General features: G+C 35.0%; 1 protein-coding gene across 1 annotated transcript; it reads left to right on the top strand.

Moving 5' to 3' along the window:
* Positions 1-86: 86 nt before the first annotated feature.
* Positions 87-24,219, top strand: LOC122034071 (myosin-6-like). The gene is made up of 40 exons (XM_042593202.1): positions 87-430; positions 546-614; positions 901-1,029; positions 1,283-1,426; positions 1,661-1,806; positions 1,879-2,035; positions 2,166-2,224; positions 2,331-2,490; positions 3,516-3,665; positions 3,756-3,892; positions 3,972-4,118; positions 4,245-4,346; positions 5,354-5,411; positions 5,514-5,615; positions 12,094-12,131; positions 12,225-12,351; positions 12,428-12,598; positions 12,699-12,830; positions 12,900-13,009; positions 13,094-13,154; positions 13,719-13,896; positions 13,994-14,199; positions 14,467-14,586; positions 14,867-14,965; positions 16,147-16,359; positions 16,542-16,681; positions 16,828-16,951; positions 17,039-17,077; positions 17,173-17,289; positions 17,358-17,471; positions 18,917-19,072; positions 19,200-19,388; positions 20,530-20,661; positions 20,738-20,808; positions 20,881-20,980; positions 21,047-21,103; positions 22,881-22,937; positions 23,044-23,124; positions 23,387-23,469; positions 23,557-24,219. The coding sequence occupies exons 2-40, from the start codon at positions 612-614 to the stop codon at positions 23,666-23,668; spliced, it is 4,521 nt and encodes a 1,506-aa protein (XP_042449136.1). The 5' UTR covers positions 87-430; positions 546-611; the 3' UTR covers positions 23,669-24,219.
* The last annotated feature ends 681 nt before the right edge of the window (positions 24,220-24,900 follow it).

Genomic DNA, 24,900 nt, shown 5'->3' with positions numbered 1-24,900 from the left:
TAATTAGCGGGGAGGGACGAGGGCGATTTGGCTCGGCGCAGTAAAGTTTTGTTAATTGAATTACAGTACGGAACGCGTTCGCTGTATCGCTAGTTCATGTGAACGAAGGCAGCCGGAGGGAGTTGAATATAAAAAAGGAAAATAGAAGAAAAGAAAATGGGGGCGGAGGTACGCAGCTAGTCGGCGAGACGCGAAGGTTCTTGGGCGGCGATTAAAGCCAGCGGCAGGAAGAGATTCTATCCTCGTTGCTGCCTCGCCTTCGATCTTCCCCTGCGGAGCGATCTCGGTACATCGACATTACTTCGGGGAAGAGTAAGAGGTGGAGGAGGGCATCGGGAGAAGGCCAGATCTTTCTAGCTCTTAGTGTGTCGTTGGTGGGAGCCGATCTTGGCCGTGAGGGCAAGTTGGAGGTGGATCCTGGTGTCGGTAGGTAAGGGGTGAGAAGGAAATCATTTTTTTTAAAACTAGAGGGGAAGTGGAGCCCGAGGGAACATTGGATTTTGATCCAGAAACTTGGGACCTTTTTCTAATTTGATGTTTGATAGAGTTTGACAGGAACTCTGAGGGAGCATCGGGGAGCAACGCTTGGCTTTCGGTCATAGTAGGGGATAATGGTAACGATCTTTTTGTTTTGTGACTTTGTAATGGTTAGCTCTAGCCCGACTGTTTATGATTTTTCGCATATAGATGGTTTTCGGACAGTAAAAGTGCCTCTAATCTTGTTTTTTTGGTGCACCATATTTTGCTAATAATATGTGTGCAACATATTCATTGGTTCCAAAGCAGCGCTGTAAAAAAAAATTGATCTTTTACTCAATGGTTATCTTTGCTGCTTTCTCTCCACGCATGATTGAAATAAGCTCATTTGCACTACTGTTAACACGGTAATAACCCTGTCAGGCAAGTAAGTTCAGCATAGTAGTAGGATCACAAGTCTGGGTCGAGGATCCTGATGAGGCTTGGATAGATGGAGAAGTTTTGGAGGCCAAGGGAGATGAGATTAAGATCTGTTGTACTTCTGGAAAAATGGTGCGTGCTTTACTCTCTTTGAACTTGCATTGCAGAAGTCTTGCTATATATAATATTTTGGCGTATGTTTTTTTTTATCATATGGAATATGCTTCTGAAACTTTAATAGTTCAGTAGCATATTTTCTTTGTGTTGCTTAATATTTTAAACTTTTTTTTTTCTTTCCTGTATCTGTTTTGGTACAGACCGCTCAAGAGTATTGAATTCTATGATTTAAATTGTGACCTTAATACGATCACATGTTACAATGCAGGTGACAGCCAATATTTCTAGTGTTCACCCTAAGGATCCTGAAGCTTCACCTTGTGGAGTAGACGACATGACAAAACTTGCCTATTTGCACGAACCCGGAGTTTTGCAAAACTTGAGATCTAGATATGACATGAATGAAATTTATGTGAGTGAATATTATAGAAGTTGAAATGGTAGTTATTTACATGTGACTGGTTAAGTGACATTCTCTGTTGAGCAAACTGATGACTTCCTCATAGTGCACAATTTGTACATAATCATCGTCTCCTCATTGTGAAAATTCTCATTTTCATTTCAAAGTTGTTGCACATTGTCGGGTTGTTTTTCCTATTGATCTTGAATTGCTTAGAACAGCTCATTAATAAAATTATGTAAACAGACTTATACTGGCAATATATTGATCGCTGTCAATCCCTTCCGGCGTTTGAATCACCTGTACGACAGCCACATGATGGAACAATATAAAGGAGCAGCTTTCGGTGAATTAAGTCCCCATCCTTTTGCTGTTGCAGATGTTGCTTTTCGGTAATTCCTGTTCTTTATGCTTAGTCGTGAGTGCATGGATTGTGCTTTCATCACGAGTGTCTTCTGATGCAGATTGATGAGAAATGAAGGAGTAAGCCAATCAATTTTAGTAAGCGGGGAAAGTGGTGCTGGTAAAACTGAAAGCACAAAGATGATTATGCGTTACCTTGCTTACATGGGCGGTCGAGCTGCATCAGAAGGGAGGACTGTCGAGCAACAAGTGCTCCAGGTTTATTTTCGTCCCGTTGCTACTTTGGATTAGGAACCTTATGCCATTTGGTGTTACATAGTTTGTTTTTATCAAACTTCTCCTTTTTCATTCTAATTCCTCTAACATTGTTTTTTATCATTTCCTACAGTCAAATCCTGTTCTTGAAGCCTTTGGAAATGCAAAAACAGTAAGAAACAACAACTCAAGGTACAGAAAAGTGAAATTTTTGACAATCATAATATCCTTTTTTTTTCAGCCAAACTTTTCTCATTGATGCTCAAATGTCATTTTTTTATTATTGTTGTATCTGCAGTCGTTTTGGCAAATTTGTTGAGATTCAGTTTGATGAGAGGGGAAGGATTTCTGGGGCTGCCATTAGGACTTACCTTCTTGAAAGATCCCGAGTTTGCCAAATATCTGATCCTGAAAGGAACTATCATTGCTTTTACATGCTTTGTGCAGCACCACCAGAAGTATGCATTTTGGCATTGATTGATTGCTAATATTTTGTACATTCTCAAACCCAAGATGCTAGGATTCCATTTTCTTCTATTCCCTAATAATAGGAACGTTTTTGGAGGACCATGTGATAAACGGGATTAATTTTGTTTGGCATAATCATAGACAATTGTCCAAAGTGCATGAAAAATGGTTCTGCCACCTTTCTTAGGTATCGTTAATCAGAGCACCCGCATGTGTGTATATGATTTTTTGTTCGATAATTTTGGCAGACTGTTTCTAGCTTTATCCTTTTACCATATTTGTAAAAAGGAACAGGATAGTTTGAAACATCTGAGTGATGAATAGAGGGGGATGATCATTTTAGCATGGATAATAATTGACCTCTAATTGGTAACTAATAGGGTAATCATTGATCTCCAATTAGTCTACCTGATACAAAGAGATGCAATAATGATAGATACCCTGCATCTTGAGATTAGTCGTGTTTTTAATCTTTCTAAGTACATGAATGCATAATTATTACATGACCTGGTAACGAGCAGCATTTTACTGAGTTTGGCCACGTGTGATTTCATCATGCAGTTGTTTACCTGCACTCTTTGTTTTGATTGTACCAGTATATAACTTTTACACTTGTTCAACAGAGTGATGCCTTACTCTGGTGGAGATCTTTGATCTGTTACTATGTACTAAACAGTGCAAGGTTTCAATCTCTAGAATAATTCTTTTGATGACCATATTTTTTAAGTCATGGTGGCTCTTGGTTGGGGTTGATTTTTTAAAGATAATGATTGTTTAGCTAGTCTTGTGTGTGTATGTTTTTTTTCTTAAGTTTGCATCTTGAATTATATTTCATTTGATGGGTTAATAAATGCAAAGTGTGTTTTACTGTTCACATAAACATCCTTGACAATGGCTCTCTTGGATACTCATCTATGTTCTTGGTTATCATCTTAACTAAAAACCACAAAACTATTATGCTCGCACAAGCAGTTTGCTTTACTTGCTCTTAAATTTTAAAAATTCTGTTATCAAGGACATTCAAAGATACAAGCTGGAAAATCCAAGGGCGTTTCATTATCTTAACCAATCTAACTGCTTTGAGCTTGATGGGGTGAATGATTCCAAGGAGTATCTAGAAACAAAAAAGGCTATGGATATCATTGGGATCAATTCTGACGAACAGGTTTGTTTTGGCTCACATGAGAGGCAAAAGAAATTCCATATTTCATTTTTTCTGGACTTTATTGTTTACTATGTATACTGATTTATTCAGGATGCTATTTTCCGTGTGGTTGCTGCTATTCTTCATCTAGGAAATATTGAGTTTGTAGATGGAGGGGAAACAGATTCTTCTCAACCTAAAGATGAGAAGTCACTGTTCCATTTGAGAACTGCTGCAGAGCTATTTATGTAAAAATTGTTAAGCATTATGTTTTTTAGCACGAGTTCATATTGGATCTGATTTTTTTAAGGAAATAAAATTTTTTAGGTGTGATGCAACGGCACTTGAAGATTCTTTGTGTAAGCGTATTATTGTTACTCGGGATGAGAATATAATAAAAACCCTGGACCCAGAAGCTGCAGCTTTAAGTAGAGATGCCCTTGCAAAAATTGTTTACTCAAGACTGTTTGATTGGTATATTGCAATGTCACTCTGTGATTAGCTTTGCATGGTTTTTTTTTTTTTTCATTTATTTGATCTGACTTAACAAATATCTAAAACTTGCAGTTAAGTTATTTGAATTGAATATGTTGTATGCAGGCTTGTAAACAAGATCAACAACTCAATTGGTCAAGACCCTAATTCAAAGTCCTTAATTGGGGTGCTGGACATATATGGCTTTGAGAGTTTTAAAACTAACAGGTGCTTGACTTATTTTTTGTTTTGTTTTGTATTTGCAATTAATATTTGAGAAAATTTGCTCTTATTTTATAGTAGGGTAGGCTAAGGTTTGAAATATCATTCCTTGTTGGGGCTTTGGTCACACCTGTAATGGGTGGCTTCTTGTTGTGTTGACTTCCGACATGCTTCAACACATTTAATTGTGCCTAGATGAATTTAGATGTGCTTACATCTTTGACATTCTTTTACTTAGTTTATTTTTATAAATAAGGCTATATCAATTGCATACCAAATAGCATTATTATTATTATTTTTTTGCTATACTGTGTTGCTACATGGCATGCTTTCACATATTGTAAAGGATAACAAAATAAATTCAAATGACTTTTACTCATTTGATGCTCTTCCACTTTGATATTTTCCTTTTAGTAAGAGTATTAGGTATGTGAATTAAAATTGATTTTACACTTTTTTTTTTAACTTTAACATGTGTCAAGAAGAATTTGCATAATTTTTATTCCTACAATCTTCTTGGTGTTTACTTTCTAGAGTAAGATGAGTCATTTCATAATCAATCCAAAATGTAGCAAAGTGTTCTGAGCATTGGCGAGGTACAACATACGGTGGCACAATTGTTGATTGGCATAAGCGCACACGGGATATTACGCTGGCCAGTGTTGGGTTTTGATAATTTTCCAGCGTATGCTTCAATTGCTCTGCCCGATGCAAGACAAGATTTCAGACACTGGGATAAACAATGTGAAACTCCTGGTTCGTTGGATATATTTCCATCAGACCAATTTGTTAGCCAGATCCTTCAGCATTGAACCTTACTAGATCCAGCATTGACATAGTCTTGTGCGTTGGGCCTCCATCTTAAGATTACCCTAGAACTGTGTTCCTTTTTCAGGATTCCTCTTCAAACAAGAACTGTGTTTTTATATGACCTATTTGACTATTTTTTCAGTAGATTTTTTATTAGTTAACATGGATAAATTGCCAGATAGACACTAATATATGTTTCACAGTTTTGAGCAGTTCTGTATCAATCTTACAAATGAAAAATTGCAGCAGCACTTCAATCAGGTATACGTTGTGTTTTGTACTCCAGCATGATTAAAATTTAAACCTAGTTGTCATAGGTTTTGTAGCCATCACGTGTTTTTTTTTTTGTTTCTTTGGTTACAGCATGTCTTTAAGATGGAGCAAGAAGAATATACCAAAGAAGAAATTAGCTGGAGTTATATTGAGTTTGTTGATAACCAGGACATACTCGACCTTATTGAAAAGGTATGCCTTGATCGCTTGTCCATACTAATTTCTATCTACAAATTATAAGTATTTATTTTGGATTTTGTTTTTTCTAACCATGGGTCTCAATTTTATGTTATGGTGATTCTATTAGTACCTTATTTCATGTTTGGGAAACAAAATGACAGGAAAGACACAAATGGATAAGAAACATTAAAAGAGCTACCTGAGTCAATTTGTAATGCGTTAACTAATGTGCCTAGATTTACCTTTATTGTGCACTCCATTTTTTGTTTTATTAGGCTCTTTCTGTTTTTCTCTCAAGTTCCAAAATCATGTTGAGATTTAACAAGTCTCACAAAAATTGGTTATGCAATTAGGGGTTATAATAAAGTCTGAGCTACAGACAGTAAACTAGAGGTGACCAAAACCTTTAAACACTTTAATCATGCCACTTGGACATTCGATACTTGGTCTGATGCTTAACCTCCTCAATAGAAGAAGGCTTCATTTTTAATAGATTCAGAGAGCGTAGTTTAAATTTTTCGTATGGGATTTTCAATTTATGATCGGAATAATATGGTTTTAGAAGCGTATTGTGGCGTGCCGATGTGATTTTGATATTTGTTAAATATAAAAATGTTAATTTATTTTTTTAAAATTAAATATTAAAATAATTAAAAATACAAATAATAAATATATTTTTTCAAAAAAAGGAAAAAAATGCAAGATCGTGATGCCATCCCCCCTTTGTGACTCACGGAGGTCAGGGATTGCGGCGCCTTGGCGACCCTACGACGGCTCGCGATGTCGGACGGGAATAACAAATTTCGTCCGTTTGCCTACTGTATGAAATTTTAAACAATGCCAAATAGTTTATTGATGAAGTTGAGGTCACTCTTTCACCACTTATTGTAATCAATATTATCAAAAGATCATGTGTGATCAACAACACCAGTAAGGTAGATGCCTGAATTTATTGTCTCAAATATCTCTATATAGATTGAGACTAGCCCACCAAATTTTGGTACTGAAAATGAACTGAACGTTCATGAACAAGTTTGATGTTTAGCTTGGTAAGAGCTTGTTTATGTTCATTCAATACACACAAGATCGATTAAATAATAAGTTTGAATAATTCGTTAAACTAGACAAACAAGCTTGAATACATATGTGTTCAACTCATGATTTAAAATTTCGACCCGTGCCAAGGTTTCGGTCTCAGACCGGAACGATACGGTTTCGGTATCATATCGTGCCGTGCCGATACAGTTTCGGTATTTTTTTATTTATCTATATTAATTATAAGATAAATATGTTTATAGTGTATATAAAAATAAGTTGTATATTGATTTATTATAAGTTCTCAATTATTGATTAATTTAATATTGTTAGAAAAAATAATTAAAAATAGTTTTATTTAAATAGAATTGATATATCAATAATTCAAATTAAAATGGTAGTATCTATGATGATGATGATAATAATAATAATAATAATAATTAATACAAGATATTACTTTATATTAATAATAATTATATAAATTAACTATTTATTCATTTAATTAATTATTAATTAAATAATATATATTTTAAATAGTAAATAATATCAAGTTAAAAATTTTAAAAAATAAAAAAATATATCAGAATATAAATATTATTTATTAGAATTTTTTTTAAAAAATTTAAATTAAATTTAAAATAATAAAAAAATATATTAGAATATAAATAAGAATTATTATATTTTTTTAATTTTTAAATGAAATTTAAAACATTATTTTTTTCAGAATATTAATTAATAAAATTTATTAAATTTATTTTAATTTTAAATATATTTTTTATATATTTTATTAGGATAATTAAATTAGGGTTTATAAAAGTCTCTTGAAATATCACACATCTCCTTAGGAATTGTTTAAATTAATTAAATAAAATAAATAATTATTAAAAAAGAAAAAAAAAATTGGGTTCGCGAGATCGCTCGCGATCTCATCGCGGGCGATCTCGCGGGCGGCGTTCGGCTGGGTTGCCGAATGCTTTCGGCGACGCCTTCGGCGCCACAGAACGCGTCGCGCACGACGCCTTCGGTGCCAAAGGCGTCGCGGGACGCCGCCGGAGGCGTCCCGCGTCTCCTCCGGCGCCGCTGAGACGGGGACGCCTCCCGTGCCGGTTTCGGCCGCCCGGCGGAATGGTAAAAACCGTTCGTGCCGGGTGGCGCGGAACGACACTTCATACCATGGTTCAACTCATTAATATTCGTGAACAATATTCGTGAACCATGTTCATTAATAAAACTCTTATCAACATGGTAATGAACAAAAAAAAACTTTTAAAATAAACAAACAAGTTTAAATTATCAAGCTCAATAACCAATCAAACAAACAAAACTTTCAAACAATTAAACAAGTTTGAATTGAGAGTTCGATAATATCAAAACGAACCAAGCTCAAGCCAAGCTCAAGCTCATCAAAAATAAACCAAGTCAAGCTTGAACAATCATTTCAAAGGCTTATTTCATGTTAGGCTCGGCTGAGCTCAGCTGGGCTTGACTTGATTACCTTATCAAACAAGTTTGAATACCCCAAAGCTTGGCTCGACTTGGCTTGTTTATAGCCCTCGACCTAATTTTGGAATCACTTCCAACACAAACATTTATTGATTTTTTTTCAGTTTTTGCGGCAATCAACAGATCAATCATATTGTATGCAATCGAAACAACCTCCTCACAAACGGAAAAACACGATAAAATAGACAAGAACAAGGTAGTACAACTCCACATATAGAACCTTAGTATAGTTTATATGAGAGCAAAAGTATATAAAAAGCACTGACACAATTTGTTGCCCAAACATCATCCATAAAATCTTTCTCATTCTTCCCTAGATGCATCCATCAATACTGAGAGTTAAACTAAGTAAAACCTCACCTCAAGCAGTCATTGGATCATAGCTTCAACATGTTTCTCTAGGTGAATTTCTACAGCCTCTTTCCAATAGCCACCAAAAATCGAGATTAGTTTTGTTTCTTTGTTTTTTAAGCAGTTACACCTTGGCCACAAGACAACATGCACAAACATGTGGTTCAATTTGGCATGCCTTCATTGTGCCATGCCTATAGAGTTCTCTTTCTCCTCTTTCCAACCATGTAATCGCCACAAAAGCATCAAACAAATCAACCAATTAGTAATCAAAGTCCAAACCAAGTCATCATCAAATTTACTTAACCATTATCAGTGGCTAGCTCCTGAACAGGCTCCTAGAGAGGCACCTCAAATCTCCATCTTTCATATGTGCACTTGTACGACCTCCAACATAATTGTGTTAAATGTATCTCTATCATTTTTCTGTGTGGTTTGTTGTCTACCATATTGGCAGTATTATCTTTTAGGCACAACGCTGTTATTGGTGACTCGTCACTAAAATTTTCCATTTGCTCTTGCTCTTTTTCTGATGTGTTATTTTTGTCATATAGAGTAACTGTTGACTCTCTCTTGTTGACAGATCTAATATTCTGAATCATCACAAAGAAACTTAAAACTCTGAATAGAGAATTTTTTGTTGTTTTCTGTAGTATCTCTGATAACAAGTGAATTTTGCACTCACTGTTATACCCACTATTTACATCCTAGATGAACAACATCTTTAATATGGATTATGCAATCTATGCTTTAATCATTTAATGTCACTAGTTGGTATTGAGATTGCTCTAGCCACTTTTTGAAATGCACTTTCTATAAGGCCGCTGGTAGGATCTGGATAGGGTAGATTCTCAAACCTGCCTTCTCAAACCATCCTCTTTATTTCAAAATTAGCATGCCTATATAAGGCTCACAAGCGAGTCAAGTCGAGTGGGTCGGATTCAAGTTGATTTTTTTTAAAACCCAAGTCGAATCTGAATTCAACCTGAAGTCTTTAAACCCGAACCTGACCAACCCAAACCCCACTCGGATAACCCAAAAACTTGATTGAACGACTTTTTTTTTTGGGGCTATTTTCCTTATAATTCTTGAGCTTTTATCGATGCTTATCACTAAAATTTTCAATTTGCTCTTGGTCTCGTTTAGATGTGTTATCAAGCTCTCATATAGCTGTTGATTATCTCTTGTTGACAGATCTAATATTCTGAATCATCACAAAGAAACTTAAAACTCTGAATAGAGAGTTTTTTTTTATTTTATTTAGCATATCTGATAAGAAATGAATTTTGCACTCATTGTTATGAGCGTTATTTACATCCTTGATGAACCACATCGTTAATATGAATTATGCAATCTATGCTTAACATTTCAAGCTTGTTTGTTTAGCTTAACGAGCTGTTCAAGCTTATTTGTTTAATTAATCTTATGTATATTGAACGAACATAAACAAGCTCTTACCAAGCCGAATACCAAGCTTGTTCACAAACGCTTGGTTCATTTACAGCCCTATGCCTATATTGATGACTCATAAGCGTGTCAATTCGGGTGGGTCGGGTTCGGGTCGGGTTGATTTTTTTTAAAACCCAACTTGAACTCGACCCTAATCTGAATTCAACCTGAAATCTTTAAACCTGAACCTGACCAACCCGAACCTGACCCGGATAACCGGAAAACCTGATTCAACGAATTTTTTTTTTTTGACTATTCCTATAATTCTTCACTTTTATCTCAATACTCTATCATTTTCATACTAACATTGATATTAATATACATAAAAATATATTAATTTTTAAAATAAAATTCTATTTAATCCCAAAAGATTCGCTAAACCATGTATTTGGGTCAACCTGAACCCGACCCAACCCAACCCGAAAATGCTCCAACCCGAATCCGACCCGAATCCGAAAATGGTCAACCCGAACTTGATTTTTTTTTCGGGTTGACTCGGGTTGGGTCGTTGGGTCAAGTTCATTTGTGACACCCCTAATGACTCATATCTATACTGAAGTTGCATGATAGTGGAATCCTTGTCTCCTTGGGTAGGTGTAATAAACTAAATACCTTGTGGACAGTTGAGAGCCACCTCCAATACTTATACAATAGCAAACACAAGTTACCACAAAAAAAGAGAGAGCAAAGAACACAGAGAGCTCAAGTCTATATAGTATGAGAGCAAAAGTATAAAGAAGTACAGATAGGTTGTTGCCAATACGAAGTATGAAGAAACACAAACAAGATGCTGCCCACTCATTGTGTACTGAAGCTCTCACTCTCATCCCTAGACTTTTCTCTCAACAATGGTGGAGAAATAAACAAATCTCATCTCAATCTCCACTTCCTATGGCCATCAAAAGCTGTTTCTGAGAAAAAAAAAATCCTCCTCTTCAAGATCTCTGGTCACACACATCCTATATAATTGCCATCTCTTCAACAGACTTACCAAGGTACTCATTGGGCTAGGTGCCCATGTGTGCTGGTAATGGAACTATGCACAATGATGTGGTCTGTGCCAGGAACTGTGATCCCTGTCATCGGACCACACTTACCGCCCAATCTCACTGAATCCAACATTTATTAGGTCACAATCCTAACCCATGGACTTAGCAGAGTTTTCAATTCCATGTATTAAACAATCAAAATGACTTTAATAACTGTGGTGAGTTCCAAATAAAGGTGCTTCAGTCTACAAGCCGTAAGCTTATAGTTCATTTACAAACCAGTTTTATGTTCCCAACTTCTAAAAGCGGACTTCAGTCTGGCCTTGCATACATTTTATTATTCAAACTCAGTATTTTGTATCATTTTAAAAAGCAGAGAACAGGCAAAAAAAAGTTGTTCGAAGAAGAAATGTGAAGCACGGATTAGTCTTCCTTTCTTCCACTTCATAGGTCTATTTACTGGGAGGAGAGGGGGGTGGGGACGAGGAGGGAAAACTGACATTTGGTTGTTAATTTGGGTAGAAGAGGAAATAAAAAAGAAGGACGAGTGCAATTTGGAGCTCTTGTCCCCACTTTTCTTTTAATTCAAAACCTGATGGAAAACAGGAAGAAGCATAAAGGAGTGGAAAGTTCTGAAAAGACTAGTGGAATGTTTAATTATATCATTTTCCCTTATTTCGTCTCGTTTCAAGTAGACAAAATAAAGAAAATCTCTCTCCTTTCCTTCCTGAAAATCTTCCTTGCTTTCTCCTCTTCCCTCTAGTAGACATGTCATGCCCTATGCGTAAAAGGGAGGCTTCAAAATGGCGAAAGAGTATGCTTATTATGCACATAAAATTTACTAAAAAAGGTCACAGAGATTGGTTGTATTTTTTTGGTGTTTATGTATTTATCTCACAAGTAATTTGCAAATATAACAGATGACATTGTACGTTAACACCAATTTATTTGGCCGACTGTACTGTGTCAGAATGTTGGGTAGGTTGTGGACACTACATCTAATGTTACAATATGTGTTAGCAAATATGAATATATAAATTGGTCATTTTCCTAACAACTCGAGCTTTTGGGATAAGTGGTTAGGTAATCAATATCGATGCACATCATCCACGTAATATTTTGTTTAGGTTCTTAATTTTCTTTTTTGGTTTTTTGTCTGTCAGAAACCTGGTGGAATCATTGCTCTCCTAGATGAGGCTTGGTAAATTGCTGGCATCTAACACTAAATGTTTTGGTCTTTTATGAATTGGTTGAAAGGATGTTTAAGTTATTTCTTTTGTTGTTTTTTGTGCAGCATGTTGCCTAGATCAACACATGAAACTTTTGCTCAGAAACTATACCAGGCTTTTAAAAATCACAACCGCTTTAGCAAGCCCAAATTATCTCGGTCTGACTTTACCATTTGTCACTATGCTGGTGAAGTGAGTACCTTTATTCATGTCCAATATTGATTACCTGTAAATCATATTATGATCTAAGTAGGTATCCCTCATATAGGTTACATATCAGACGGAGTTGTTTTTAGACAAGAACAAGGACTATGTGGTTGCTGAGCATCAGGCTCTTTTAAGTGCCTCTAAATGTTCTTTTGCTTCAAGTTTATTTCCACCTCTTTCTGATGATGCATCAAAATCTTCAAAATTTTCATCAATAGGCTCGAGATTTAAGGTAAACTGGTATATATATATATATATATATGGTTCAACAACTGCAATGACTATGCTATCAATTTGTCATTTTATAAATGTGATCGTCAATGACTATGCAGCAACAACTGCAATCTCTCCTAGAAACTCTAAGTTCCACTGAGCCACATTACATTCGCTGCGTTAAACCCAACAATCTCTTGAAACCGGGAATATTTGAGAATCAAAATGTTCTTCAGCAGCTCCGCTGTGGGGTAAGATTTTCAATTAGCTGTTCAAGTAGGAGTCAGTTGTGCTTGATGTTACATCATTTCTTTGTTTAGGGAGTGATGGAGGCTATTAGAATAAGTTGTGCTGGATATCCGACTAGACGGGCATTTTGTGAATTTATTGACCGTTTTGGCATTCTTTCACCAGAGGTTTTGGATGGAAGGTACTGTATTTCTGAGTGCTATTTTATGAGAAGATATTTATATTTGTTTAATGTCACACTCTTCCGTTATTTTTTGCCTAGCAGTTGTGATGAGTTGACTGCCGCAAAGAGGTTGCTAGAGAAGACAGGTCTCAAAGCTTACCAGGTGATATTTACTAAAGAAAATTATCTGCTATACTCAAGTACTTTTCTTTTTTATGTTTGCTGAAGTATCTTATCTAAGTTCCTTTTTGACTGAAAAGTGTTTGTTTATTTTCTTTTATTTTGAACCCATCTGGAGTGGGCTCCTGTGTTGCAAGAACTTTGGATCTTTCCTCCTTATCTGTTGCTTCCTTTTTCATTCTATTGGCCCTGAGTACTTGCATGTCTTATAACAGCTGGATATTCCTCTAAACAACTTTGATTAGAGCTTAATAAGACTGGGGAAAATGTTGTGGTATGCGTAAATTTTTGCCAGTCCTCCAATTACACTAAATTGATCTGATGAGTTATTATGCATATTCTCTTGTTTTTCGATCAGCCTCCATAACTTGAGATTTTATATGGCATTCAGAATAGTTGATCATCAAAATTTGCAAATAAATTCCTCATTTGGGGGATTAAAATTATGATTATGATGAAAAGCTTGGTCCAATCGGGAGTTGATATGTTTAAGCAAGCTAGTTCCATTGCTGATGATTCATCTAACTTCTAAATTTGAACTGTTTAGATTGGAAAATCGAAGGTGTTTCTTCGAGCTGGTCAAATGGCTGAACTGGATGCTCGTAGGAATGAAGTACTGGGAAGATCTGCTGGCACAATCCAAAGAAAAGTCCGGTCATACCTGGCCCGTAAAAATTTCATTGTGCTTAAGAATTCAGTCATACAGATTCAGGCCATATGCAGAGGTATCTACTAAAAATTGGGTCTCACCAATGATCTCTGCTACATAAACTGTCAATCTTTTAGCTGATGTAAGACACTTTGTTCTCATGTTCTTTGAAGGTGAACTTGCAAGACAGATTTATGAAAACATGCGTAGACAAGCTGCTGCACTTAATATTCAGACATTTTTCCGTATGCATCTTGCAAGGATTGCTTACAAAATGTTACTGTCTTCGGTTGTTACCATACAAACTGGCTTAAGGGGAATGGTTGCTCGTGAGGAACTTCATTTCAGGCGGCAGACAAAAGCTGCTATTATCATTCAGGTATGTTAAGGATTGCTTCTTAGGCATGTACATATCACACATCTAGTTTTTGTGCACTGACTATAAAAAAACTTTAAAGAGTTCAAATATATCTTGAAGCTCTCTTGCAATAAATTTGACTTTTGCTGGTTAACTCTCAATACCTAGCTGAATAGTAATGGTCAGGTTAATCTATCTTTTTTCCCTAGCATTTTTGTTAGCTTGACATGCATTGTTAGCTTGAGAATAATAAACTGGTTAATCCTCAAGGCCATCAAATTTTTTCAGTCCCATTGCCGTAAATACTTGGCTTGCTTGGATTACTCAAGGATGAAGAAAGCTGTTATCACTAGTCAATGTGCTTGGAGAGGGAAGGTTGCAAGAAGAGAGTTGCGGAAGCTTAAAATGGTAACTAATTTTATTCCTTTAAACTTTTTTTGCAGATTATTACTGTGAGTTACATGGGTATAAATTGTTGTCAAGGACATGGGCAACACTAAGCTACTTTGCTTTGGAGTTTCAATTATTATGATAGATGACAGTTTATAATTTTTTAATTGATACCCTTTTTGAGTCATTATATTTTAAAAAATTAAATTTTAAACTGCTGAACAATCTTATGGATCTGTTGTTTATGCCATATGTCTTAGTATCAAATGCAACACTATATCCGTTCTCTCCTTTCCAGGCAGCTAGAGAAACTGGTGCCCTTCAAGCTGCCAAGAATAAATTGGAAAAGCAAGTTGAAGAACTTACATGGCGCCTGCAATTGGAAAAGCGCATGAGAGTAAAGATCATCACTGCTCCCTGTTACTTAACTTTATTAGAAACAATATTTTCTATATGGTTGTCCAAACAAAAATGATCCTTTTTTTGATATTTCTTTGCTATTTAAAATGGCCTAATTGGCCTTTTGGTGTTTTGGGTAAAAACTACCCAAAAAGTATCTCAATTTCCACCAGAAATAAAAGAAAGTATGCTTGATAATGTTTTATAGCATTCAAACAGTTTGGGGGTAAATATATTTCTTAAATGCATGTTTGAAGCCCCTTTTCTCAAAGCAGTGACGTATATTGAAAATCATTTCGTGTGCAACTAGAAGTCTTCACATAAATAGTCCATTATGACCAACTTTTTGGGTACTGGTTAGCTGTTCCAATATGATTTTTGGGGGTCAAAAAAGAGAAACCCAAGCAATTTCTTGGAAAAATTGACCCAATGAGGTTAAACTTGTTGTTTGGTGCAATTGAAACTAAATAGTTTTAAAATCACATATCGCATTTCTAAGCTTGTTGCTCAGTGCAATTGAAGCTAAATTGATCTTATTGGTACATTTAGAGGACTAAATTTCTCCCTGAAAATTAAATAAGAACTTCTGAGCATTGTTTTACATGGAAAATTAATTACTATTTTCTTAGAAAAATTCAAGCATAGCATGGATCAGGTGGAGTTTTGTATTCTACCTGAATAAATCATCTTTTGTCTAATAAAATTTTGGTATCGTTTTGTTTAAATGTAAAATTTATTTTTATTTTAGATTTTTAAATTAGAGGTTTTAATTGGCAGATATAATTAAACTCATGTAAATTTCTAAATTAGACTTGAGTCTGTTTTGTTGGGTGGTCATGTCAAACTCATGTGCAACCATAGTATTGTGTGATCCTATGATCTAAATTGACTTGTACAAGTCAACTTGTGTTTTGACTCAGTTTTGGGTAAGACTCATATGTCACAGAAGATATGGTCCTGTCTGTCTCAAGCTGATTTTACTGAATCTCTGAACAAGGGGAAAGGAAAACCACAAAAATTCCCCCATATCTAAGTTCGTTCAGTCTCTTACTATTTGCACATTTCTTTTAGTGCTGTGGGTTATCAATTTTTAATATGGATAGTTGTTGAATCCCTGTACTTCTCTTGCATTAGCTTTATCTCACACGTGTGAAATAGTTAACAATTTATTTTTTGTAGGCCGATCTTGAGGAAGCTAAGACCCAGGAGAATGCAAAATTGCAAGCTGCTTTGCAAGATATGCAACAACAATGCAAGGAGACTAAGTCTATGTTGATTAAGGAACGTGAGGCTGCCAAAAAAGCTGCTGAAGTAGCTCCTATTATTAAAGAGGTTCCTGTTGTCGACACAGTTCAAATGGATAAGCTTAGAGATGAGAATAAGAAGCTTAAGGTGAGATTGACACTAATGGTATTTTGCTTCTCTACTATCCCTATTAACTACCTAGATCTGTTTCTTCAATGCAATTGTCTTCTCAATTTTATTTTTTTTCAAATTCACTTCCCTTTCTTCTTTCATATTTAGTCACTATCAATACATCATACAAGGCATTCTTCATATTCATATTTTTGTAGGCTTTGCTGAGCTCTCTGGAGACAAAGATTGATGAAACTGAGAAGAAGTTTGAAGAGACAAGTAGAATCAGTGAGGAAAGGCTAAAGAAGGCCATGGATGCTGAAACTAAGATAATTCAACTGAACAATTCGGTGCAGAGGTTTTTATAATTTACCTCTACTTTCTAATATACCTTTACCCTTTTGCATTTTTTTTGCAAACAATATTGTCTCACTGATATATGTTATGTCTCATTTTCTGGTTTTGTTTCTCAAATTCATTTGGTGCCCGTCAATTTGATTACAGGTTTAAAGAGAAACTTTCTAACATGGAATCTGAGAACCAAATTCTGCGACAGCAGACATTATTGCATTCTCCTGTGAAACGCATGTCTGAGCATTTATCAATTCCATCAACTCCTACCAATCATGTAGTAATTTTGATGTAATTATGGTCTGTTTCGTACATTTTTTTCATTTTGTCTGTTCCTTATACTCTTATTTGTGTTTGATGACAGAGTTTGGAGAATGGGAATCATCATGTTGCAGATCCTAAGGTAAAGTATGCTTCTTATATATATTTTTTAATGATCTCATCTGTGTTCAGACTGAGATGTAACTAATGACTAGCATCCCTTAATCTATCCCTTAGAGTGCCCCACCAGCTATCAAGGACTGTGCAAATGCTGATGCTAAGCCGAACAAATTTCATGCTGAGAGACAGCTTGTGAGTGTCATATGTTCCTTAAATCTAAAGCTTTTACCTCACGTGAACTCCCCACTCTTGATCTCTTCCAGGAAGTGTGATGATCGCCGGCGCTAGCAGAAATATGTTAGTCGAAAGTAGCTGCATTAACTATGTATAAATGTCTTCTTCACTGGAAATCCTTTGAAGCTGAAAGGACAAGTGTTTTTGATCGTCTCATCCAGATGATTGGGTCTGCGATTGAGGTAATCTACCATTGCTGTTAAAATAATGATAATAATTTTAAAAAATCAAATAACTATTAATATTGCAGGTTTCCCATATAAAAAAAAAAATTATGCTGTAAAGACTTGATTGATCTATAGTATGCATTACCATTATCCATAAGAAAATAATGTAAATTCACCATCCTACTTACCATGTTTGGAAAAATAGATCAATTAGTTCAGTTTTTTGGTGTGCTCTAGTTAGATGCGTCTAACTTTACCATTATCCTCTTGTTCTGGTTTGGTTACACCTGAATTTTGAATTTTTTTTAATGAACCAAGTTTTTCAGCTGAATATTACAAATCTGAAACACTATTGGAAATACCCTTAGACCAACGTCGGTCCAGCTTGGCATGCAGGTCAAGTCACTGCTACCCAACTCGACCTGTTTTCCAATCTAGGCTCTGCACGACATGATCCAACTTTTGGCAAGCCATGCTGGGTTATGGGTGACATCACCCATGTGCACCTCTACAAGAAGTCATTAACCTCTGATGTCCTAACTATGTGATTTGTGAAGTCGAAGACTCGAAGTTGCTTGCAGTGCCATAGAGGAAGGAATTAAGAGGAAAGAATTGGGGAGGAAGGAAGTCATTGCTTGCAGAGGGAGGAACTCTTTATATGCCACTTTTGTTGCTCTGTGGAATGACATTCTGTGCTACTGAGGAATGAGAACGCTCTGTTGGTCAACTTTGTCACATGTGGAGGAAGGAATCACATTCTGGAGTTGCTGAGGAATGAGAACTCTCTGTCCCTGGTCTTAGGAAGGAATCTCCATCGGGAATCAATTGGGAGACATTGTGTCTTCAGAAGTTTTCTCCTGTCGGTTAGCCAGCGAAATAAAATTTTTTGATTGTGCTACCTGGCGCTGAACGGTTGTTTAATCCTTGTATATAAGTACTAGTTACCTTGCCCAGCTGAAACCCAAATCCTTTAGTGGATCATGTACCGCATCTGACTTCTATTTCTTTCCTTGAAATGTGCCTGAAGACTAATCTTACACTCTTATAATTAGTCACCAATATGAATCATAGAGAGTCAAACTACTTCACAACCTGACGTTGGTGGGCAAGTTAGCTCTTTGATATTCTGCCTTTTTATTTGATACCAATTATATTACCATCTCATATATGTTATCACTTGTTCTTGGTATTTTTGTGCCATTTGCTCTTTAGACCAATGCATTGTTTTCTTAATTTTCTAGATTTGAACACTTTTCTCACTCTTAAAACATGCAGAATATGTTTAGATATTAGGGAATTTGGTCATTTTCATGAAAAAGTGAACTTTATTTGGCTTAAATATGTGATTTTTATCTAATGACTTTCTATTTGCATGAAATCTTGATATGTTTGTTTTAACTGTTGGTTTTTGTTCATTAGTCTGTATGTGTTATGCCAATTTAGTAGCATCTGTCGTGCAGAATGAAGAGTCTAATGATCATCTTGCTTATTGGCTATCAAATGCTTCGAGTTTATTGTTCTTGTTGCAAAAAAGCATTAAGCCTCCCGGTGCAGCTGGAGCTAATCCACATCGAAAACCTCCTGCTCCCACATCATTATTTGGGAGAATGACTCAAGTATGTCATAACAGCTGTGTTTACTGATGCTCTGTTTTATTATGTGACTGTTTTGGACGTCTAGATTGTTCTTTATCTTTGGAGTAGTTTGTTGGATAAGAACTAATTGTAAATTATTCATCATCAGTCATTTCGTTCTTCGGCATCTTTTACCAACATTGCTGTGGATGGCCTGGATGTTGTGCGCCAAGTTGAAGCAAAATACCCTGCCTTGCTTTTCAAGCAACAGCTAACAGCTTTTGTGGAGAAGATGTATGGAATGATTCGAGACAACGTGAAAAAGGACTTATCTTCTTTGCTTTCATTGTGTATACAGGTATTATGCATCTGTTATCTATAGTGTATATTCTAATTGCACGGAAGTTAAGTTCCTAATGTAGCAACTGCTTGGTTAGTTTTGCAGGAATAGCTATTGCCTCCCTGACTTTTAACAGAATGGCTATTCCTATGCTTGGTTGCACAATGAACCTAGAATACCACTTCTTTTAGATTTGTTATCCCACTTAACCCTTCTTAGCTTTCTTATATCAAACGTAGGAATTTTAATTCTAATATGTTAAAATTGTTGTTTTCCATAAACTAAATTAATGAATAATTACTTCTATTTTTGCTTATTTCATTTGACCTGGAGGATAACTATTCTATTTCTTGTTTATTCTAGGAACAAATGTAATGCATATAGATGAGTGGCTATAGTTATAGCCTCTAACATTTGCTACAGTAAATAATCCGCACTATAAGTCATCTAGAAATGTTGTGCGTCCCCACGGGGTGCCCAAGTGGTTAGAGGGTGGTAAATTTGCTACAATGGGGCGTGGATCAATTTCCACGTGTGTCGTCAGGGGAAAAAACTTCTCCTGCCCCCTAGCCACTTGGCGGTCAGCTTATAACCGACCCCATGATTTATCTCCCTTCACATAATTTGGGGGCGGGCCGTGAGGGGCGCCTGGGGTGAGCGTAATCACCTTTTGCTACAATCTAGAAATGTTGTGGCTGTTGATGTCAGAATAGTTATTGATGGTCAGCAAAATTTTCAATTGCTTAAATACTACAAAAGTGGTGAAATCAATTTATGAACCATCTAATCCATTCTATGAAACAAACTAAACCAAACTAATAAATACATATTCCTATTCTATTTTAGGTCTTTTGCATTCCGTGGGTATAATTATTTTTTCCCTATAAATTCCATTCCATGAAACAAATACACCATACATGTTTTGACATTTCATAAGGTTCATTATCACTAGAATTTAAATGTTTTTGTCAATTTCATTGTTGATATTATTATGTTTCTGGTAAATTATAACTAAGTTCTGCCTGTCATTTGTGTTGGATCTCAAGGTGCCCTAGGTTTTGCTAATAAGCTGTTCCCTAGTGAAGGGTTTCTGTTTTTTTTATTAATCCTCTGCATCTATTGTTGAATCATTGATGATATTTTTTGATTTTGCAATTAGGCTCCAAGAACAACAAGGGTAATTATGCTGCGTGGCTCTGGGCGTTCATTTGGAAACCAAGGACAAAGTAATCACTGGAAGACCATTGTTGAGAGTTTGGATGACCTTCTTAAGATGTTGCAAGAGAACTGTGTAAACTATCTTATCTGATGTGGAACTAACTGTTAAATCCTCTTTGAAACTTAAGGATGACCCTAGTTCTTTTCAGGTGCCTTCTATTCTCATTCAGAAGATGAATACACAAATTTTCTCATACATAAATGTACAATTATTTAACAGGTAACTAATTGTAGTTATATCAATTATTTACTACAAAGTACAAACGCACCAGTAACTGCTTTCTTGTTCCAGTTTACTTCTTCGGCGTGAATGTTGTTCCTTCAACAGCGGAGAGTATGTTAAATCTGGTTTAGCTGAGTTGGAATTGTGGTGTGCAAAAGCAAAATCTGAGGTAATAATATAATATGAGTTATCTACTGTATTCTGATAATCCAGTCTGAACTTTTGCTTATTGCAGTATGCTGGATCATCCTGGGATGAGCTTAAGCACATAAGACAGGCTGTTGGTTTCTTGGTATGTAGTTACTTGTATCATCTAGTGCACCATTACGTATGATGTTGTTATGACTACTTCCAAGGGCCTATCACTAGAGAGTTTATGTTTTGGTTCTGAATTCAAATGTTGACTATGTAATCTTGGTTTCAAACTGAGCATAGTTTCTATTAAAGACAAAATATAACCTCTTATATCAACATAAGTACCAATGATTGCTAGGTAAATTATCTTTTAGTTAATCCACTTTTTGGGTAAGAAACATGTGCTGCTGTGAAGCAAAAGACTGCCACTGTAATAGATTGAGGCAAATGATGTAATGGATGTCATGATTTTCTTCTTCTAGTTTTGAATCTACAATTTGACCTCTTTTTTTATCATTTTATAATTCCATGTCTAGCATATAAATTTTCCACTCTATTTAATTATATGTTCTTGTCCTTAGTAACTATGGTTTTCCCTATATACATCGTGATCCTTAAATGTGATTTTTAGTGCTTTGTGAGTGTTGGCCGGTCTAGGCCTTCGAAGTTTTGTGTTCTTGAAATCATGAAAACATATCAACTATGTAGCTGTATATAATGGAATAATCTGCATCTAAACTGCAAAGTTGAGCTAAAGTAGGAAGACTCAATTCAGTCTGAGAAAAGCTTCTGAATTTTTACTAGTGACATAGAGATGCCTTCATATCTAATCTCAGAAGTTTCTCACTATGAAATGTTCCATCCAAAAGGCTACTGACTATTGCATGATTATACTGCATCTTTCTGAAGTTGTAATTCATTTTCCATTATCATAATAATGCTGTAAGTTTGCTAGCAAATTTGTTAAGGTAAAGGTAGCTTATTGTAGAGTTTCTCAGGAAACATTGATTGAACTCTGCATGATCCAAATTCCATTTTGATAAATAATACGCCCCAAGAATGACTCTTGATTAATTATTGGTAGAAGCCCAGTTGATGATATTGCATGCATGTTCACTGATAAAATCCATATATCAACTCTACTTTAAGTCCAATTAGCTAAAATTAACAAGTCAGATCATAATTGAATAGATGAGAAGTTAGTGTATGCAAATGCAATAATAATAATAATAATAATAAATTGGGTGCTGCAATTGCAACAACATAAATTTATGTTGTGTACACTAATTAATCCTTTCTGGAATCATGAACTGTTTGCAAACATTATCTGGCAGGAGATGCAGAAGATTACTGCATCTAAACTACAAAGTTAAGCTAAACTTGGTTCTTCAATATGATTGAAGTTTCTGTTATATATCTACTAGTCATGATTTCATCATTGCTTCCACTATTGCTATGCTGCATTTGCCTTCTCCAGGACGTTACTTCTGATTTTACTATCATAAGTGCCCTATAAACTTGTTGGGATCACAAGTGCCTTTAAACACCCTTGGATACGGTTAGAGACCATTCTTATGCATGGTCAGAATATTAAATCCAAGTTTGGTGTCTCTAGAATGCAGAATGACCTCCACTTGTGAGAAATTTGCAGCCCTTTGTTGTCCCAGCTGTTATCATACTAAAAATAATCCAAAAACTCTAAAATACAGTTTCATTTGATATTTCGGCCATAGATGGCCCTGCTAGGCCCAATATAATGCAAAAGCAAACAATTGCATCTTTCTTGTTGAGATGAAATCATTCTGAAGCATGACTGGTAGAATTGAAATTCCAATTTAAAAGCAGCAAGGTCCAAGAGACTAAGATTGGCTCTTCAATATTGTTGAAGAGCAAAACCATTATGCTTCTCATGTTGTGTTTTATATCATATTCAGGTCATATTCCAGAAGTCTAGGATTTCCTACGATGAGATAGTTCACGATCTGTGTCCGGTAAGAGCAAAGGAATATCTTTCAATGTGGAAATGTTCTTTTAGTTGTTGCAGTGGGAATGATTTTGTATCATGGTATGTCTAATGTAATTTCTTTCCTTATACAGGTACTTAGTGCGCATCAACTTTATAGAATCTGTAAACAGTACTGGGATGACAAGTACGACACAAAGAGTGTCTCTTCAGAGGTATTCAGTTATTAGTAATGCTTTCCTTTATAGTGCCTCTTCAGAGATTATGTTCTCAATCTAGTGTAATTTAGACAAAACTGTTTTTTTTTTTTTTTTTTTTCCAAAAATGAAAAAAAACTATTGAATGAAACAAATCTCTGCTGTCAGAGACTTAGTTTTGATTTTTGATTTTTTGAGTTTTTATTTTTTTATTGAAGGTTAGATCTTTAGTTACTGTAAATAGTGGCTCTTGAATGTTTAGTCTGATGCAATTTTGAAGGTTCTTTCAAACATGCGGGTACTCATGACAGAAGATTCTAACAGTGCAGAAAGCAGTTCGTACTTGTTAGAAGACAACTCTAGGTAAAAGAAGTCTTCTTTAAATAAGTTCCTGAACCTAATACTTATATTTCATAGTAACTCAATATCCTTTGTGTATATTGGATGCAGCATTCCCTTCTCAATCGATGACTTGTCTACTTCTTTACATGCAAAAGATTTCTCGGAGGTCAGACTAGCTGAGGAGCTCCTCCAAAACCCAGCCTTCCATTTTTTAGAGTGAGGCTTTAGGGTTTTTACTGTGCCTTTCCAGTGGTTGATATTTATTGATCTCGAATACTGTAAATCCATTCTTTGTCATTCTTTGTTTCCATTCACCCATCAGATTGTAAAAAAGAAGCTTCAGTTTTATAGATGTTTAGGGTCGTCATAGTGAAGTCGATAGGGATGGGATGTGCATCAGCATTCTTGTCATTAGGTTGCCACTGCTGTTCGTTGGTTTATAGTTAACATTCTTTAGTTCTAGTTGATATTGGTCCAGTTGACAGAATGGAAGAGCTGGCAGAGGGAATGACATAATAATCCTTTCTCTTATACTATATTGTTGTATAGCTACATGCTTTGGCAAAAAATGTCGATCTTTGTTGTAGTAACATGAATTGTCTTGTAAGCTGAATTGCGATGATGAAGGTTCCAATGGTCTTCAATAGGAAGAAGAGAGTTTTCAAGTTTTGAGAAGAATATATGCGTGCGATAAATGTTCAGCAGAAACAAAAGAAATGTTTTGTATATTTAATCAAATTAGTTTGAGGATGTGTTAACATTGTCTAAAAATGTTTCAAATTTATGTTTAAAATAGACAATTCGCTGCTTGCTTATTTTTAATTTTGCAATACTACCATTTTAAAATTTTGAATTTATGGTGTACTAATTAGACTCATTGCATTTCATATATATATATATATATATATATATATATTAGATTTTAATTAGAACTTTTGGTGTGGAGTAATAAGTAATATTTTAATGGGGACGATTGTAGAATAAAAAAAAAGAAAATGAAGATAAAATAAAATGATATATTTTATTTTTTTACTTGATTATTTAAAAAAAGGTAAATTTGGTCCGAATATGACAAGTTAGAAAATGAATTTAAAGGGTTTAATCTATGCCTTTTTAGAAATATAATTAATTATTAATATATAGAGAGATGATTTTTAAAAATTAAATATGAAAATATATAAAAAAGATATAATTAATTTATAAAGTATGATATTATATGGACATCTTTAATGATTCTAAAAATTAGAATATATTTTAAAAATTTAAAAATATCTATTTTGATAGGTTATATTTTAGTCGTTTAGTACTGTATTAAAAATAAAATTATAATAAATATATTAATTTATTTTTAAAGTTTGGACAACTCATGCAACTTGTCTAATATATTTAATATTCATATATTAATTTATTTTTAAAGTTTGGACTACTCATGCAACTTGTCTGATATATTTA

The sequence above is a fragment of the Zingiber officinale genome, chromosome 11B, assembly GCF_018446385.1.
Source record: "Zingiber officinale cultivar Zhangliang chromosome 11B, Zo_v1.1, whole genome shotgun sequence".
NCBI lineage: Eukaryota > Viridiplantae > Streptophyta > Magnoliopsida > Zingiberales > Zingiberaceae > Zingiber > Zingiber officinale.
Note: the sequence above shows the minus strand (reverse complement) of the source record. Positions and strands in the feature narration are given on the sequence as shown.

What these genes read in the sequence shown, in the direction of transcription:
- LOC122034071 (XM_042593202.1), top strand. An exon ending in TGATTGGGTCTGCGATTGAG is followed by an intron (nt 17,472 to 18,916) that starts GTAATCTACCAT and finishes TCTGTCGTGCAG; the next exon opens with AATGAAGAGTCTAATGATCA. An exon ending in TAGTTCACGATCTGTGTCCG is followed by an intron (nt 22,938 to 23,043) that starts GTAAGAGCAAAG and finishes TTCCTTATACAG; the next exon opens with GTACTTAGTGCGCATCAACT.